Below are 17347 nucleotides of genomic sequence, written 5' to 3' on the forward strand. Positions count from 1 at the left end.
TTCTCTGAACCCATTAGTCAGTAATCACCTTCCTTTCGTATTTCTCTTACATGCTTATGTATTATTTGGTGGTGTTTTTATTTGTATGTGGGTCAGCTCTCAATTCAATTTAATTCAGTAAACGTTAAGTGCCTATATGTGCCAGGCAATTTACCAAGCACTGGGAATGTAAAAAGGTAACAGATAGTCCCTGCCCTCAAGGAGTTTATAATCTAAATGGGCAAAACAATATGCAAACAAATATATACAAAGCATGCTATATGCAAGATAAGTAATAAGAGGGAGACCACTCGAAGTAAGAGGGGTTAGGGAAGGCTTCCTGTAGAAGGTGAGATTTTAATCAGGATTTGAAGGAAGCCAGGGAGCTCAGCAGTCAGAGCACAGGAAGGAGAGCATTCCAAGCATGGGGGACAGCCAGAGAAAATGCCTGGAACTCGAGATGGAGTGTCTTGTTTGCGCAACATCCAGGAGGCCTGTATCACTGGATCGAAGAGTGCCTGTTGGGGAGAAAGGTAGGAGGGGGCTAGGTTATAAAGGGGTTTGAATGCCAGAGTATTTTGCTCCCTCCTAGAGGCAACAGGAAGCCACTAGAGTTTGTTGAGTATTGGCTGTAAGCTCTATTACATGAGGGACTGTATCTTTTCTAAAATTTTCTATTTCCATCATAGTACTTTGCATATTAATAGGTGCTTAATAAATGTTTAATTGTTGTAGGTTTATAAAATTATTAGAAAGTTGTGAAATTCCTTACTGTATTAGGAAGGGGAGGGGAAGAAGAGAAAATTTGGAATTCAGAATGTCTCAGTTTCTTCATCTGTAAAATGAAGCTGTTGGATTAGATGATTTCTGAAATTCCTTTTAACCCTCTATCTTTAATTTCTATTAACTTTAGTGAAGCCAAACTGTAAATACATTTTTAAAAATACTGTTTAAAATTTTTCTGAACTAACTTAAAAAGCTTAAAAGTAACTTCATAACTTGGATGGATGGACAAGAAGAAATATCTGAATGGATTCAGCTTCTTAAAAAAAACCATCACTTTTATTTATATATTATTATATAAAGGTCACTTTATCAACAAAAATGATAATTTTTCTACTACAGTTCATTTTATATCTTAATCATTGATTAATGGCAGTTTGAACCAATAAACAAATCAGTTCAAAATCAGAACTTTTATACACAGTTTGATGAAAATAAGAGCTTTTTGTCAAACACTTAATTTTCTTACTTTATACCAAACCCAACATAAACGTATTTTCATGACCCTTCAGAACAGACAGTTGTGGTTTTAAAAAGTGATTAAAAAAATGAAAAATCATCATAAATAATTGTAGCCACCTGGGCTTAATATGAATTAAAAAATAATAAAATGCTTTTAGTCTGAGAGCATCTGTTCACATTATAAATCCACAAAACACAACAAAATTCACCAGACGTTACAGAGGTTCAGTGAAAGGATGTTGCTTCCATATGTTTGTAAATAGTTTAGCCCTTCTGAAAACTAACTGCTTTACAACTTTTTTCAGCATCTTAATGTTTTACAGGAAGTAACTATGGTTTCCGTAAGTCTCAGGAGATATTTTCACAGTTGATATTTTTTAAAGTTGATACTGCAGTTATTATTTAGTAGGCCATTATTACCTTTATACAACTGAGCTATTTACCTTCTAACATTAATAAACTGTCCTTTGCAAGTAATATTGTCCTTTGCATGCATTTGTGAAAACAAATCAGATTTTTAAATAATGTAAGAAAATAATGCATATGACAACAAGGTTACAGGGAACAACTGCAGTCAATCCAAAGTGTCATTCTTTGGCAGAAGGAATAAATACTCTTTCTATTATGTTCAGATTTGTATCCACCCTTAGAACTACACACGTGCATGAGAACTTTATCCTTTCCATTCTATACAAAGTTCCTTTCAGTAATATGTCTGAAATAATTAAACATGGTGCAGATAAGTTTTATGTGTTCATATTATGCCCATTTTCATATAATAACTGACCTCTGTATAGCATTTCAAAGTGTGCCAAACATTTCCACCTCTTAACAAGCCTATGAGGTAGGTACTACAGGTATCATCCCCACTTAGCAGATGAGGAAACTAAAGCTCATAAAAATTAAATGATTTGACCTTAGTCACATAGAAAACAAGTGTTAGAGTTGAGATTTGAACCCAGACTTTCCTGACCCCAAGTCCAATACAATATCCATTATACTACACTTTTAATTCCACAGTCCTCTCAAAAAAATATATCAGTTTTTGAAATCAGTATTTGATAGGTGTACTAGTTTTAAAATCAGTTTCAAAGCCCAAATGAAACTGATCATTCATTTTAAAGCCCTTTTGGAATCGCTTTATTCTATTTTCTTCAACAGTACTCAAATGGATCTATGATCTCATCTAATGAGGCACACAATCCATCCATGCCTTACCCTGCTATGATACTCCTATCTATGTCCACCCAAAAGTTCAGCACAAAGAATCCCACTCAATATGCTGGGGACCTCCTTGGCTTTCTCTTGGTACTGTGAGGATATCAGTGGAGCACATTGCTGCCCTCTGATTATGTCTGCTTTTGTCACATGACCAGACCGACTATCATTATCCTCATTCTTTTCTTCATCATACAAAAATTTCTCCATCTCCCAAGTAACTCAGTCGGGACCTTCCAAGTGTTTCTCATCCTACTAACCTATAAATTCTTAATCTCCAACTAGAGGTAATAAAATTCTTTTTCTTTTATAGAGGCTAAATATTAGCTGGACGCACCTCCCGATCCACCCTATTTTTGCGCTTTTCAGCATCGTTTTGCTCTACCCTGAGAAGGAAGGGCAAATGTTTAATCTATTTACCTTTCTTCCAGTAGCTTTAGAGTACTATGCTTATAGATTACAGAAGAGCTTCATAAAAATTTTAATTGAGCCCAAGTCATCACTTAGCACACTGTCCAAAAGAGTCTGGTCCTAGTTAGGTATCTTAGACCTGTAGTAAAATTACTCATTTGCAAAATAAGAAAAACTTCATGAAAGATATTTCTTCAGTTGCAGAGTCAGGCCTAGAGACATATTTTTGTCTTATCATCATCATCATCATCATTAGTAACACCAGCAACAAACATAATAAGACGCACCTTTGTGGGTGCTAAAGGTACAAAAGTTCCTGTCCTCAAGAAACCCACAATCTAATTTGATAGAAAAGTATATACGTCAAAAGATGTAGAGAGAATAGGGAGAGTGTTCTAACAATCAAAATATGGTATACATTCAGCCTATTGATAAGAAAAGACAAGCTAGAACTTTGGCATTTTTATGTAGCTTAAAAACATTAAGAGAAGAAATCTAAACACACCTTAGTAATGGGTTGAAATACAGTTCACTCTGGCAATTAAGTCCAACCTTCAGTATTGTGAACTTCTCATCATAGCAACAATGAATCTGGGTACTTCTTACAGGTCTTCAAGATCAGATAAATCTACTACCACTTTCATAAATAGGGTATCTTCTTTGATGTAGGTGTTCTTGGTGTTCTCCAGAGTGGAATGTGCCACAAAGCGAGGACAGCCAGATGCTATGTTCATCTCTCCATCAGGCCTTTTAAAGCTACTGCTATTGGGGTCAGCCTTGAAGATCTCTGTAATGTGGTTCTTTTTCCCACTCTGGTCCAAAAGCATCATGGTAACCCTTTGCTTGAAAGGCCATTGCAACAATGAGTCGAATTCCCCTTTCATCACCACAAAATACAGTGATAAATGTGTCCCTTTCCCTGACCCATCCCCATTCAAGTAAGCTCTTGCACAGAGTCGGTAACCGCAGCGGCTGGTGTAGAAAGGCTTGCTGAATATGGACACCACACGTCCTTCTGTGGCTTCCCTTTTTTTCATCTTGTAGTCTGTCACCTTCCATATCAATTTGCCATTATAACAAGTGCCCTCTAACATTTTAAATCGCTCTTCATTTTTATTCAGCTGGGCTTTGTGGACATTAATGTGGGCATCATGTCTGCTAGTTTGGCATTCCAAAGTGACTACAAGGAGAAAAGAGTGCCACATGTCCCTTTAGACAATACTGCCATTAGAATTCATCCAAAATGTTGTTATCTGATCCAGAAATCTAACAATCAACACAACCTCTACATATACGAAAACTACAAATGGATAATTTAAGCTTAGTTATTTTTCAGTGACTCTCTTGCCAAACTTGTTATTAAAAACACACTCAAAAACCAAAACCAAAACAAAACAAAAAGCCCTCTGCTTATCATCTGTGCTATAGAAAGCTGGGGATTAAGAGGACTGTCTTCAAGACACAATTGGCACAGCTTGAGTAAAGTGACTGCACAAAGTTTTGTATAAAGAACCTGAGGCAACTATTTTTTTTATCCTTTACACGGGCATCTGCCACCCACCATTCACTTTATCGCCTCATTTCTGACTCCCATTTTTTCATCCATTGGCCTTCCCTGGACCTGGATAGGTCTATATATAGGTCTATACCCCAACTGTATAGACCTTACTTTTTCGAATATTGCTCAGTTTCATGAATACCAGAGTAATACATCTTATATGTTTTGCTTCTACTCATTGCTGGGGACAGTAGTTCTCAATTTGTCTTGTCTGAGTTCTTATTTTTAATTGTTTCTAATAGTAGTTACCATTTATGTAGTGTTTTAAGGTTTGCAATGTGCTTTACGTACTTTATTATCTTATTGGGTCCTCACAGTTACCTTAGGAGACAGGTGCTATTATTATCTCCATTTTATAGTTAAGGAAACTGAGAGAAGGTATGCCCAGGGTTGCAAATGTGCATCTTCCCAGTTTCACATTTGGCACTCTTATCTATTCTGCCACCTAACTGCCTGTTTCATTAATTCACAGTTATTTGGGCCTAATTTCCCAAACAACCAAAAGCAATAAATAAAACATCAACCTACCCAATCTCTGGTCATAGGTTTCCAGCAAAGTGATCTTCTGCTTTATAGTATCAATTGTATTCATCAAAGGTCCTAGATCAAATTTGTTTTGCTGCTGGTTAGCCACCTCTAGTAACTCCCTTACTTGTGTTTCCAACCAAGCAGATTTATCAATGTGACTGGCAAGAACCTTCAAGTGTAATAAGGTACATAAAATTTGAGAGAGAGAGAGAGAGAAAGTAGAATTTCAGTTAATATTCCAAGTATATTGCACTTCCTTGGATAAGTTTACTGCCATCATCTATATCCCACAAAATTATCTCTTTATACAAAATAGTTCATATATATAGCACTATATATATGTATGTATGTATCTATCTATATACATATATAGTGTGTTCTTTACATCAATTCTGAAGATTAGAATAGAAATAATCCCATTTGTAGGAGAGGAAATTCAGGAGCAAAGGTTAAATTGCTTTCTCATGGCATAAAGGCTAGTAAATGTTTGGGCCTGAACTCAAATCTAGCACTATTTTCACTATACCATGTACCTTCTGTCTAGTAGATCAGCTAAATTTAGTTTCACACGTAAACTATTTTGTTTAATCTTCAAAAATACTCAATGTCTTATCATGATAAATGAAACATTCATAATTCATTGATACTTATGATGTCCAAAGTAACTCTCCTCCCTCCCTTCCTCACCCCATCAAGCCATTCCACCCATAACAGTGCTAAGAATAGATAGAAACTAAGATAAATTGATCACAGTATTTAGAGCTAAAAGATACCTTGGGGACAGGGGTGAGCAGGCTCCAGTATACCTCTGTCTCCATGGCAGCTTTCAGCTCTACGAATAAATCATGTCATGTTGATTTTCTAGATTTAAGAGAGTCTTAATAATGCAGATTAAATTTAAAAGTGCATGTTAATACTTCTTTAATATTTCTAGAAAGCCCTATTGTTAAACGTTTCTTGGCACATCTCTGTATCTCTCTATAAACTTGCTTGAGCTTTAGCAGGAGTGCAGTAGAAGACTCAGGGAATGAAGACATCACCAGATTGGGGTTTGAGGTCTTATTAACTAATAATAATAACATGCACTTTTACAATTTAAGGTTTCCTTCCCCTCTATTCACATCTCATTTAAGCCTCACAATATCACTGCTCTGAGATCATAGAGTCCAAATTCCTTATTTTATAGATGAAGAAACTAAAACCTAAACGTGCCCTTTCCTGCCTAGTCAGGTATACTATCATCCTCTATATCCCATGGAAGTAAGCCCCACAGTATTAACAGCTCTCAGATCTAGGATTGGGGAGAAGAAAGGGCAGCTAAGGGAAATGATTTAATGTTCAATGATAAATTTGAAATACTAAGCATGTCATTGAAAACTTAGAAACCTCAGAACTTTTCGCTGAAATCTTTAAGAAACAAGAGGTATCTTAGCCTGAGCTGAATGGGGGGGGTGAAAGTGGGGGGGTGGTACTGTCAAGCACCTCTGGGCAGGTAAAGGTTTCTGCCTAGTAGATGTACTACATTTAGACTTATATGTAAATCAACTTCTGGAATGTTTTCAAATATCATATATGATGAAGGAGTTCATTAATAATTTACTAACATTTGTAAATTTCAATGTCATTTTAGCTTTACGTTAGGGATTTTGGAAAGACTGCAGCATTTTCTTCCCAAAGGAATTAACTTTATTGACTACACAACATATAACTACATATCCTTGCAGCCACTCTGAGATCAAGAGACTGTTATTGACCCAATAGATCATAATAGTTATTACTAAACTCTGTAGGCAAAAGAGAGGAAAAAATTTATCTTGGATGATTAGTAGCTCACCTGGGTACTTGCCAGCAAGTTACCATTTTTGCCAAATAGCTGTACAAACTGCCTAAACTCCTTTTCAAATTTCTTCACAGTTTCACTTAACTGCTGAATTTTACTTTCTTTTAATTCTAAGTTCTTGTGCAAGTCAGAAATCTAATAAAAGAAATTAGAGTTAGAGGAAAAAAACTAGGTCATTTAAAAATATATAATTAAGTTAAAACAAGTAGTATACAGCATTAGGGGAAAAGGCAAATTTGCAGTAAATTTCCCTAAAATTCTTTTTTAAGATCTCAAGAAAAATATCAACTCTTTAAAAAAAATTAACCAATTATATCAGAGTATGTCTCATAGCAATGACCATTAACCTAAAGAATTTTAAGACTAGTATCAAGTTTATTCATCCATTCTATATGTGTTTATGGAACTATCAGGTGCTATGTGGAATACACAAGCATAAGACATAGTCCTAGTTCTTAAGAATGGTTGTATAATCTAGATAGGTAGATAAGGCATGCAATAATAATAATGCCTTATATTTGTATAGCTTTATATTTTACAAGCACATTCAAATAAATTTCATTTGCTCTTCCCAACCTTGTGAAGTAGGCAGAATATTATTTGTTACCTCCACCTTATTGATAGAAAAACTGAGGCTTAGAGAGGTTTAATTATTTGTCCAAATGCATACAGGTATCTGGGGATGAAGTTGGGTCTCAGAATCAGGAAAATAAAGTCCCATGGACCTGAACCAGAACTAAACCTTACTAATCAGGTCATGTATACACCCAGCTGTAGACTTTCCAAGGGAAGAGACTAAAACCTAACAAAAAAAAAAATCTGCGAATTTCATAGTTTCCTAGCTGTCCTTGCTGGAAGTGTTAGTATTGGCTACTTATTATTAGCATTTATATAGTGCCTTAAAGTTTGCAAAACACTGTATGTAGGTCACCTTAGTTGATTGTTACAACATGACTGTGAGATGTTCTATTTTTATTTCAGTTTTAGATGGAAACTGAGGCTGAGATAGGGAAAATGATGTGCTGTCGGAGTCAGGATTTGAAGTTAGATCTTCCTGACTTCTCCTATGCTCTTACCCACTGGGCTCCCCTGCTATTTGTGCTGGTTCCTAATACATAAGGATACCATGAAAATATTTGTCAAGAATCTTTTTTTAAAGTATGAATAATACTTCACAGAACAACATCTGCTTCCAGTTAGCTAATATTGATGTTAGGGATTTTAAAAAGGAGGTAAATCCTATCTAGCTTCTAACCATTACACTTTAAAGTTTACCTGTTCTTCTAATCTGGAATTCTTTTCTAAAACCAGGAGCATATGTTCTCTCAAGGCAAAATTCTCATGTTCCTTAAGATTTACCCTTTTGTCCTTAGGAGTAAAGATAAAGAAAAAGACAAGTAGTCAAAAAGCATGCCTCAGAAATGGGGGCACTTTTCATTAAGGATAGCCTTAATGTCTTTGCTCACTTCTAGAATTTGTATATTCGCTTGCTTTAAAGGCAGGGTTCCCTTCCAGTTTCAGGATTACATGACAATCTAAAAAACAAATTAGAAACTTTCTGAAGAATGGGGACCATCACAAGTCTTTTGGAATTGTCTCAGATCACTGTATTCCTGAAAGGAGCTAAAGTCTATCATAGCTGATCATCCCACAGTGCTGCTGTTGCTGTGTACAGTGTTCTCCTGGTTCTGCTCACTTCACTCAGCATCAGTTCATGTAAGTCTTTCCATGTGTTTCTGAAATCTGCCTGATCATCATTACAGTACTCCATTAAAACAGTACTCCATCAAAATTGTGTACCACGACTTGTCCCGTCATTCCTAATCACTTCAATTTCCAATTCTGTACCACCACAAAAAAGCTACTACAAGTATTTTTGTACATGTGGGTCCTTTTGCCTTAATGATCTCTTTGGGATACAGACCTAGTAGAGGTATTGCTGAAATCAAAGGACATGCACAGTTTTATAGTACTTTGGGGGATTATTTGATATTGTAATAGGAATTATTTCAGGAAAAATTATACTGTACACCTGGGAATCAATTTATTGTCAGAAACTAAAGAAATTCCAGAAACACTGGAAGAGTTAGAGTCCAAACTGTGAATGAATATCACTGATCTATTCCCAGAACTTTAGGAGATTATTCTGGACCTGAAATGGAAACTTCAGTTTTCAGACCGCATGCAAAAATACAGTCAAGGATTGTGAAATAAACTGCATGATTGTGGAGGGAGGCAGAGAGGGCCAAATTAAAAAAATATTAATTTCCATACCTTTACAGGACAGCCATAATGCTTATAGGGACATTCCTGTTCCACCTCAGGACACACAGTAATATGCTCATCAACCTGTGAATATGAAGAGTCCCAAGCTGATTCAACATTACTGATGCAACTATAATCATTCAGTCAGTCAACAAGCATTTATTAACTTACTATGTGTCAAGTTCCCTGCTAGGAATAAAAAGGAAAGCCAAACCTCAAGAAGCTTTCATTCTAATAGAGAAGACAACATGAAAATAAAATATGTACACAGTAGCACACCTTTCATGGGTAATCATTTCTATTCAACAAACAGAAAGAAAGATAACGGAAACACAGATAGGTAAATATGAATTGAATCAAGAGGGCCTAGACTACTAACAATTAGGGTGGCATCTAATTGTCACCAGGCCTGTACTAGCTGGTGGGACCTACATGAGCTATTGATACAACCTTTGAGAATTCAAGGTCTTCTCAGTGCCATTATGAATAGGGCTTTAGAGAGTGGCCATACCTATAACAAAATATAGTCCATGTTAAGTGCCCTTTGGGTGGCACAGATACTAAGTACTATAGTACTTCCAAGGAGATCACTGTGATGTGGAAGAGTTTAATGGTGCATGTAGGATTTGAATTAAGTCCTGAATGAGGGGTTGAATTTTGGTTAGCAATGGGGGAAGGAGGGTGAAATATGGTGATAGAGATAAAGGCACCAATCTATCAATTAAGCACTACGTGCCAGACCCCATGCTAGGTAGGGAAATCATTCCAGGAAATGTCATGAACAAATGTCCAGAAGTGAGAAAATTGAGGGAATGGACACAGTTGCAGGATACATTGAGTTGAAGCACTGGATTTCTGAGACCTATATTTTTAATATAAGTATTCTTCTAGCAATGTTTTATGGCCAAGAGTCACGGCATACCACAGCGTCAGCAGAATCAAGGTTGCTGGTTGCCCAAAGGCAATGGAGAAGTGCATGATGGGATGAGAAGTCTGCAAAATATGAAGAACGAACTGCAGGACAGTCAATACAGAGGATATCATCGGAGAGGTATAGGACAGGATAAGGAGGTGAGCCTGTTATGTAGTAACAGGCAAGGGATGACCAGACAGCCTGTCTGTGCACCTGACAGGCACTTCCACACAAGGTCAAGAGGTACTGAGGAAGGCTCTTGAACAAGGAGTCCACTACCATGAGATATTTATGGGAGTCCATAGACAAAAAGGTATAAATGGGTTACAACAATGGTGGAACTACCCACCACACTGATGAGATCACACATTCATAAAAGTAAGGAAGTAGGTGCCCTACAACATAAAAGTTAGGGAAGCAAAGACTGGGTTGGGTAGGGGAAAAGGAAGAGAAAGACCAGGAGGAAAAAAGTGATGTTTAGGCTTACAAGAGTAAGGTTATGATGAAAAAAAGAGAATATTTAGGACTGTAGAAGGAAGGAAAATCACAAAGAAGCAGGCAGACAGGTCCTAACAATAACCTTAGACCCTAGTATTATGAACTATGGTACTGAAAAGTGTTTAGTAATCTTACTTAAAGTGCTTATTTACAGTACCTTAGTTCTTGGAATAATCTGCAAACAGTTACTGGGACAAGATACAGGGTAGTCAGGGCAAAATTTTTCCTTGTGATTCTGAAAAACAGAATAGATGATGAAAGGAAAACAAATTATGTAAAGGCTATCTTTTCTTTTCAGTAGGGGTTAGAAAGGAAGGTCTCATTGTGTGTCTGTGTTTATAAATATCTATTTTTTTCTATAGTGAAACTCTTGAAAACTAGAGAGTATATATACTGTGGCCTCTTCTGAACAATGAAGGTTCTTAAATAAAAATTAATAACCAATATAATATTTTATACTTTTGCTAAATCTTAGACCAACATTGATCCAAAACAACCTGATGAAACAGGAAAAGCTATATTTCCAAATATTTTATCATTTGAAAATTAGAATTATTGTCTTAGTGATGGATGATACAATGCCACAAGGGCTATCTGACTTTAGGAGATGGTTAAATCAGGGTTTCCATTTTGGGGGGTAATACAGTTCTCAGACACATTAGTGGCTGACATAGTGACACAGAGAATGATGGCATTTTTGAAAGCAAATCTGAAAAAAAGATCCATATCTCTGGCTATTTGTTCGCTGAAACCTTATATAGAGCATTCAAAAATTTTAACAGTTCACTGATATTTATGTCACATTGCCCATAACCACAGACATATGCCTCTACTTCTTAAGTGAATCAGAGCTGAAATACATTTATCTAAAGAAGGAATATTCTTTTTCTAACAGGAACAAACTGAGGAGTTTATATTGGGTGCCTTTCTATATTTGAAATCTTTTGATTCTGCAAATCAGCTGTATAACCCAGAGAGCGGTAGATTTTTAAAGCTAAGTTTTGGGCTTAGTAATGTGTTCTTTGTACAGTATTTTTTCTATTACAGTCATTCAAAATACTCAAACTTACCTGTAAATTGATTACCACTATATCCTTTTTGCAATATGGACACATTTCCTCTCGAAACTGACAATGGAAGCCCAGGTGGTCTTTCAGGTCTTTTCGAAGGACTCTTTCCTGACAGCACTCATTAGAACATTGCACAGATTGAAACAAACACTGTAGAAGATGATCCTAAAACACACATTTATATAACTATATTCTCAATTGATTTGCGTCAGTATAGAAAGAAGACACACAGTGATCACCTTAATGGGGAAAGGGGAAAAGAGGGAAAAAGAATAGTAATATTTAAGCACCTGCAATGTGTTAGCCACTGTGCTAAGCACTTCACCAATATTATTTCATTTTATCATCGCAACAGCCCTGTGAAGAAGCTGCTATTTTTACTTCCATTTTACAGCTGAGGAAATTAAGACAGAGAGCTTAAGATCACACAGCTACTGTCTGAGTTTGGATTTGAACTCAGGTCTTTTATACTCCAGGTCCAGTCATGTATCCATTGTGCTAAATAGCTGCTTCCAATTCTACAGGAGGAAGTGCAGAAACATATGGGAAATATTAACAAATTGATGGATGCACTATGTGCTGCCACTGTATTTGGTCCTGCTGCCTTCTAGTTTTACTATTTTAAAGCCATAAACTGTTTCTGCTAAGAAGGTAGACTATGGGAAGAAGGAGAAAGAGGAGCTGCTTTGGCTGGGGAATGTGGAAACTGCTTTTGTTTCGAGAAATAGAGGATTGGGAAAGAAGAGGCAAGTAAAGATGTACAGTTTGTATTAAATCATATTTCAACTAAATTAAAGCATTTCTTGATCATCTTCTATGTGCTAGGGAAGGAGACATTTTTCACAATTAACTACAGAGGAAGAGTTCTTGACCAAATAACAGATAGAGACAATCACAGAAGATTAAAATGGACAATTTGTGTTATATCAGATTTGAAAAGTTTTTGTTGCTCAGTTGTTTCTAACTCTTTGTGACCCTATTTGGGATTTTCTTGGCAAAGATACTGAAGTGGTTTGCTGTTTCTCCAGCTCATTTTACAGATGAGGAAACTGAGGCAAAAGGATTAAGTGACTTGCCTAGAATCACACAGTTAGTATCTGATGCTAGATTTGAACTCAGGAAGATCAATCTACCTGACTCCTGGCCCAGCACTCTCTCTATTATGCCACCTGGAAAACAGGGAACTAATTCAAATATTTAAGAATAAGGGCCATTTTCCAGTAGGTAGATGAGCAAAGTATATGGACAGGTAGTTCTCAAAAGAAGAAAAGCAAGCTGTCACCAACTATATCACTAAAAAGGGAAATGCAAATTAAAACAACTCTTAAGCTTCCACCTGACATCCCTCAGATTGGCAAAGATAACAAAAAAAGGAAAAAAAATAACTGTGAGAGAACAAACTCAGTACTGCACTGTTAATGAAGCTGTGAAATAGCTATTCTGAAAAGTATTTTGGAACTATACTCAAAAGACATTAAAATACATACCCTTTAACCCTGTAATACCACTACTAGGCATATACCTCCTCCAAAGATATCAGAGAAAAAAGGAAAGGACCCATAGGGTAAAAATTGTAGAGGGATGAATTTAGAGAAACCTAGGAAGACTTGTAAGAAATAATAGTAAAATGAGCAAGCAGCACCTGGAGAACAATTTATACAGTGACTACCCACAATGTAAAGAAAAACAGTTTGAAAGATTAGTTACTAACTGATGCAATGACCAGCCATGACCATAGATGACCCAAGATAAAGCATACTTTCCTCCTTTTGACAAAGAAGTGGTAGACTGGAGGTGCAGAATGACGGAGATTTTTAGACATGGCCATTGTGTATACATATTCATTTTTTGTTAAAATTTATTACAATTATGCCCCCCCCCCCTTTTTTGGTGGGTAAGGAGAAATGGGAAGAAAATGAGAGTGATGCCAAAGAAAAGAACATCAATGAAACATTTTTTTAAAAGCAGAACAGAACAAAAGGAAATTCAGAGGGCGATACAAGCAAAGTAGCTTTGGAAACAATGTGTTGAACTTTTTATATGCTTTAAAAAAATAAATGATATGTAACAGATATTTGCAGTTACATATAAAAATATTCCAAAGGGAAAAAAGTGAGGATGATGAACTAGGAAAGCTGGGAAGAGTGACAGGAGGCTGGGATGAGGACAAAGAATAGATTTAAGACTAATGAAATATAAAGACCGGACGTGGTGACCAGACAGGAAAATCTCAAGAGTTCTGTATCATGGAGATGGAAACATGTGGGTGAATATGAGATTAAGAATGGGACGTACCACCCCACATGTGCAGCTTGTTTTTATTCTATATTCCCTGCTCCCCTCCACCTCTAATAATAAACTAGGTCTTTTATTGATTTTTGTCCCACAGGCCACAGGCTAGTAGATCCTCAAAAAATGCAATCAGAAAGACAAGAAGGGGATAGAGAAAAGGAAAAGGCAAGCAGCTCATTATAATAAAGCCAATTAAATTGACAAACAACGTTTTATCATAGGCTCAGGACTACCTAGTTATGATCTTGTAAGTTAGATAAGGGCAGTGATAAGCATTATCTACTAAAACAATGACCCAGCTCTTACTTACCTTATAAGAACATAACTAGGTAATCCTCAGCCTGTGATAAAACTTTGTTTCTGTGTCAATACTATATTTCATTGTAGCAAATGACTTGCTTCTTCCTTTGTCTTTAAAAGATCTCACTGGGAGACGCATTCCTTGGGACAATAAGAACTTATGATTGCCATCATATTTAGATTAGTTCAGAAGTTTTTGAAAATTAGGAAAAGCTAATTTCATTAACTTATACTGTGGATAGTTCTCACTAATGAAGTGATAGGGCAGCTAGGTGGCATAGTGCATAGGGTGCCAGGCCCAGAGTGAGGAAGACTCATTTTCCTGAGTTCAAATCTGACCTTAGACATTTACTTGCTGTGTGACCCTGGACGAGTCATTTAACCCTGTTTGTCTCAGCTTTTTCATCTGTAAAACAAGCTGGAGAAGTGAATGGCAAACTATTCCAGTATGTCTTCAAGAAAACCTCAAATTGAGTCCCAAGAGTCAAACATGGCTTAAAACACCTGAATAATAACAAATACAACAGAATTAGGAATGCATATTGTGAATGAATGAAACATATAAAAGACATGTTTCTGAAGAATAGTTTTGACAACCCCCTAGCAGTTCAATGAATGTTAGAGATGTTAAAATCCTTACTTATTTACTCTGTGGATGTACCTGACATAGGCCTGCCAAAATAAAACCATTACATCTTCAGCTTGAGGTTTCTATTCAACAGAATGTTTCTTCAGCTAAATGGAAAAGTGAAATTAAATGAAAGCTTGAAGTGAAACCTTTGAAGAGAAACTCACTGCGGCTCCCTCTTTACGTAAGCACCCTCCACCTCCACATCACCCACACAGAGAATGCACCGTTTCCTTCATTTGTACTTTGTGCAAATCCTTCCCTTGCAATGGCCTTTCTTTAATGAACATATTGACTCTCTCTGGCTAAATGAGTATTATCTCCAGCTGGAAGCTCATAGAACGAACAATGACTATTGTAGAACATCTGTTACAGTGCTGTGTACCCAAAACGGCTTTAAATTAATGATGGAACTTTAATGTGAGTTAAAGGCAGATTATCTCAGACCCACCTGGAATCTCCCCAGAATCATTTTGGCAGCACAATGGGGAGCATTTTTACAAAAAACCTGTAAGTTGAGGACTTCTCGTTTGCAGCAATTATCTTTAAACACCTGAAAGAAAAGCACTCTCGTCACACATACACACATATCAAGGCGTTTGGCCAGACACACTTAAAAGGAGGAGGGGTATCAGCTAAGCCTATAGATGGAATTCCAGACAGAGGCTTGAAAACTTCTTGAACAGGAAACATTTTTCTTTCCTTGAAAGGAAAAATCTGACTCATCACAAAACTGAAAAAAATCTGTCACAGACATATAGCTCAGATGGAGCATTTACAACAGAAGTTGGGTAACCCTATGCCCAGCGATCTGTTGCATGAGGAATCTAGTTGTGAACTTGACCTCAAACTCTCACAGGAGGTGGGGCTGTGGGTGAGGTGATATTTCCTGCCTTAGAGGAGACAATTTATCTTACTCACAGAGATGAGCATCTACTTGTGCTTAGTTACTGGCTTAGGGCAACATCAAGACATCAGAGAGCTGTTTTTTGTTGGGCAAAGTTAGCATGTCTTTTAACTCTTGTTTCTGCCAATCCAAATGCCAATGCCTCCATTCAGTGCAATGCTTTACTCAACTTCTTCAGGGATCAACATCCCCTCAGAACTCACGTACTTTAGCTTAAACCACAGGTGGGCAACCTGTGGCTCTCTAGGTGCTCAAGTGCAGCCCTTTGCTTGAATCCAAACTTTACAGAAGAGTCAAAAGGCAACACTTGAGGACCTAGAAGGCCACGTGTGGCACACTATAGTAATCTGACTATGTTGTCTTTCAGTATCCTTCCACGAGACTTAAACCACAGGGACATACTGATCATATTTCTTTGCTACAAAGAAATCGCACAAATTCCAGTACAAAGCTTCAGCCTCTCTACATATTTCTAGTCCTTTAATAAGTTTTTCTGATCAAAGAGTGAAATCCCTTTTAGCTCTGATGTTCCCATTTCCCCCAAACAACACATATATTCTACTAGGTGCTCTAACTCTTCTAAAGAGAGTTTAGTAGGGCCATTTTGCCTGTGGTTCCCTAGTAGCTGCTTTGGTACAACTGGAGAAAGTCTGGATATGGTTGAAGGCTTGGAAAGATCTCTAAAAAGAACTGAGAAACACTGACCTCAGCCAAATGCAGACCCAACAGAAGGCAAAATAAAATTTCAGAATTTATAAACCAAATTACACTGCGAAATTAGCTGAATTTGGAATAAAGTCAACTAAATCACTGTACACAGAAATGGCAACAAGGAGGAGAAAGAATGCCAACTGTTTGAAAATTTCACACTACAGAGGAATCTGGAAATCATTACTTGTTCACTTACTAATAAACATATTTACACAAACACATACATAAGCACACACACCCATGTCTGGCTTAGCATAGTGTAATGTAAGGGCTACAGAACAAGACTCAGAAAACTGGATTCTAGATCCAGTTCTACCATATTCAGTGGCTGGGTGTCTTTGGGCCAGTCACTTAGTCCCTAGGAGCTATAAAAATGAAATAGCTGGATGAAATTAGTCCTAAGATAACATCTAGCTCTAAAACTTGGTGGAGATTCCTTGATTCTACACTCTGTAAGTTGCCCCTAGATTGTGGTATCTGTATTCCTAAATGTTACTGTTATTCTACTGACCAGCAAAGAAAGTCATTTTCAATCTGATAGGAAAAGAGAAAAAGATCCTGGGACCTGGATGGGTGGTGCCAGTACTTATTGATGGATACAATCACAAATTATATTGTGTTAAGATGGTGAGAGTCATCTTAATTAACCACTAGAATTTATGGAAAGGGACACTGGGACCCAGGGAGATGAACAAGGAAGTAAACTGTTCTGCTCAAGATTACCCAGGCAATAAATGTCTGCCTCAAGCTCAAGCCTTTTGACTCCATGTAACATCACCAATACAATAAAACAGGGATAATTAGAGTGCCATGAATTTGCTGTATTGGAGTGGGGAGCATGAAGTGGGTAGGGGAGGCATTTTGATTGCATTCCTCTACCTAGCTTTGATAACAACAGCAGAATTTCCAACTCCAGGAAATAAAAGTAATGACATTGTATACATGTATCTGTGTCTGTGTGTGCATGTGGGGGCACAGCATGAG

At 36.9% G+C, this 17347-nt stretch overlaps 1 protein-coding gene across 9 annotated transcripts in view; it reads right to left on the reverse strand.

Annotated features, from left to right (window-relative positions):
* Positions 1-305: 305 nt before the first annotated feature.
* TRAF5 (TNF receptor associated factor 5) overlaps positions 306-17347 on the reverse strand; it is a 45627-nt gene continuing 28585 nt past the window's right edge. For 7 of the 9 annotated variants that reach the window (XM_072647914.1, XM_072647912.1, XM_072647909.1 and 4 more), the window contains 9 exons: positions 15197-15298; positions 11526-11690; positions 10613-10690; positions 9054-9128; positions 8055-8147; positions 6774-6914; positions 4940-5108; positions 3359-4033; positions 306-497 (listed from right to left, as the gene is read on the reverse strand). In XM_072647914.1, the coding sequence (XP_072504015.1) occupies positions 3456-4033; positions 4940-5108; positions 6774-6914; positions 8055-8147; positions 9054-9128; positions 10613-10690; positions 11526-11690; positions 15197-15298 (1401 nt within the window). In that variant the 3' untranslated portion in view covers positions 306-497; positions 3359-3455. Of the gene's footprint in view, positions 498-2632; positions 4034-4939; positions 5109-6773; positions 6915-8054; positions 8148-9053; positions 9129-10612; positions 10691-11525; positions 11691-15196; positions 15299-17347 lie in introns of those variants that run through there. The other 2 variants (XM_072647917.1, XM_072647910.1) reach the window with 2 other exon arrangements.

This window comes from Notamacropus eugenii, chromosome 2, assembly GCF_028372415.1.
Source record: "Notamacropus eugenii isolate mMacEug1 chromosome 2, mMacEug1.pri_v2, whole genome shotgun sequence".
In the NCBI taxonomy this organism is placed as follows: Eukaryota; Metazoa; Chordata; class Mammalia; order Diprotodontia; family Macropodidae; genus Notamacropus; species Notamacropus eugenii.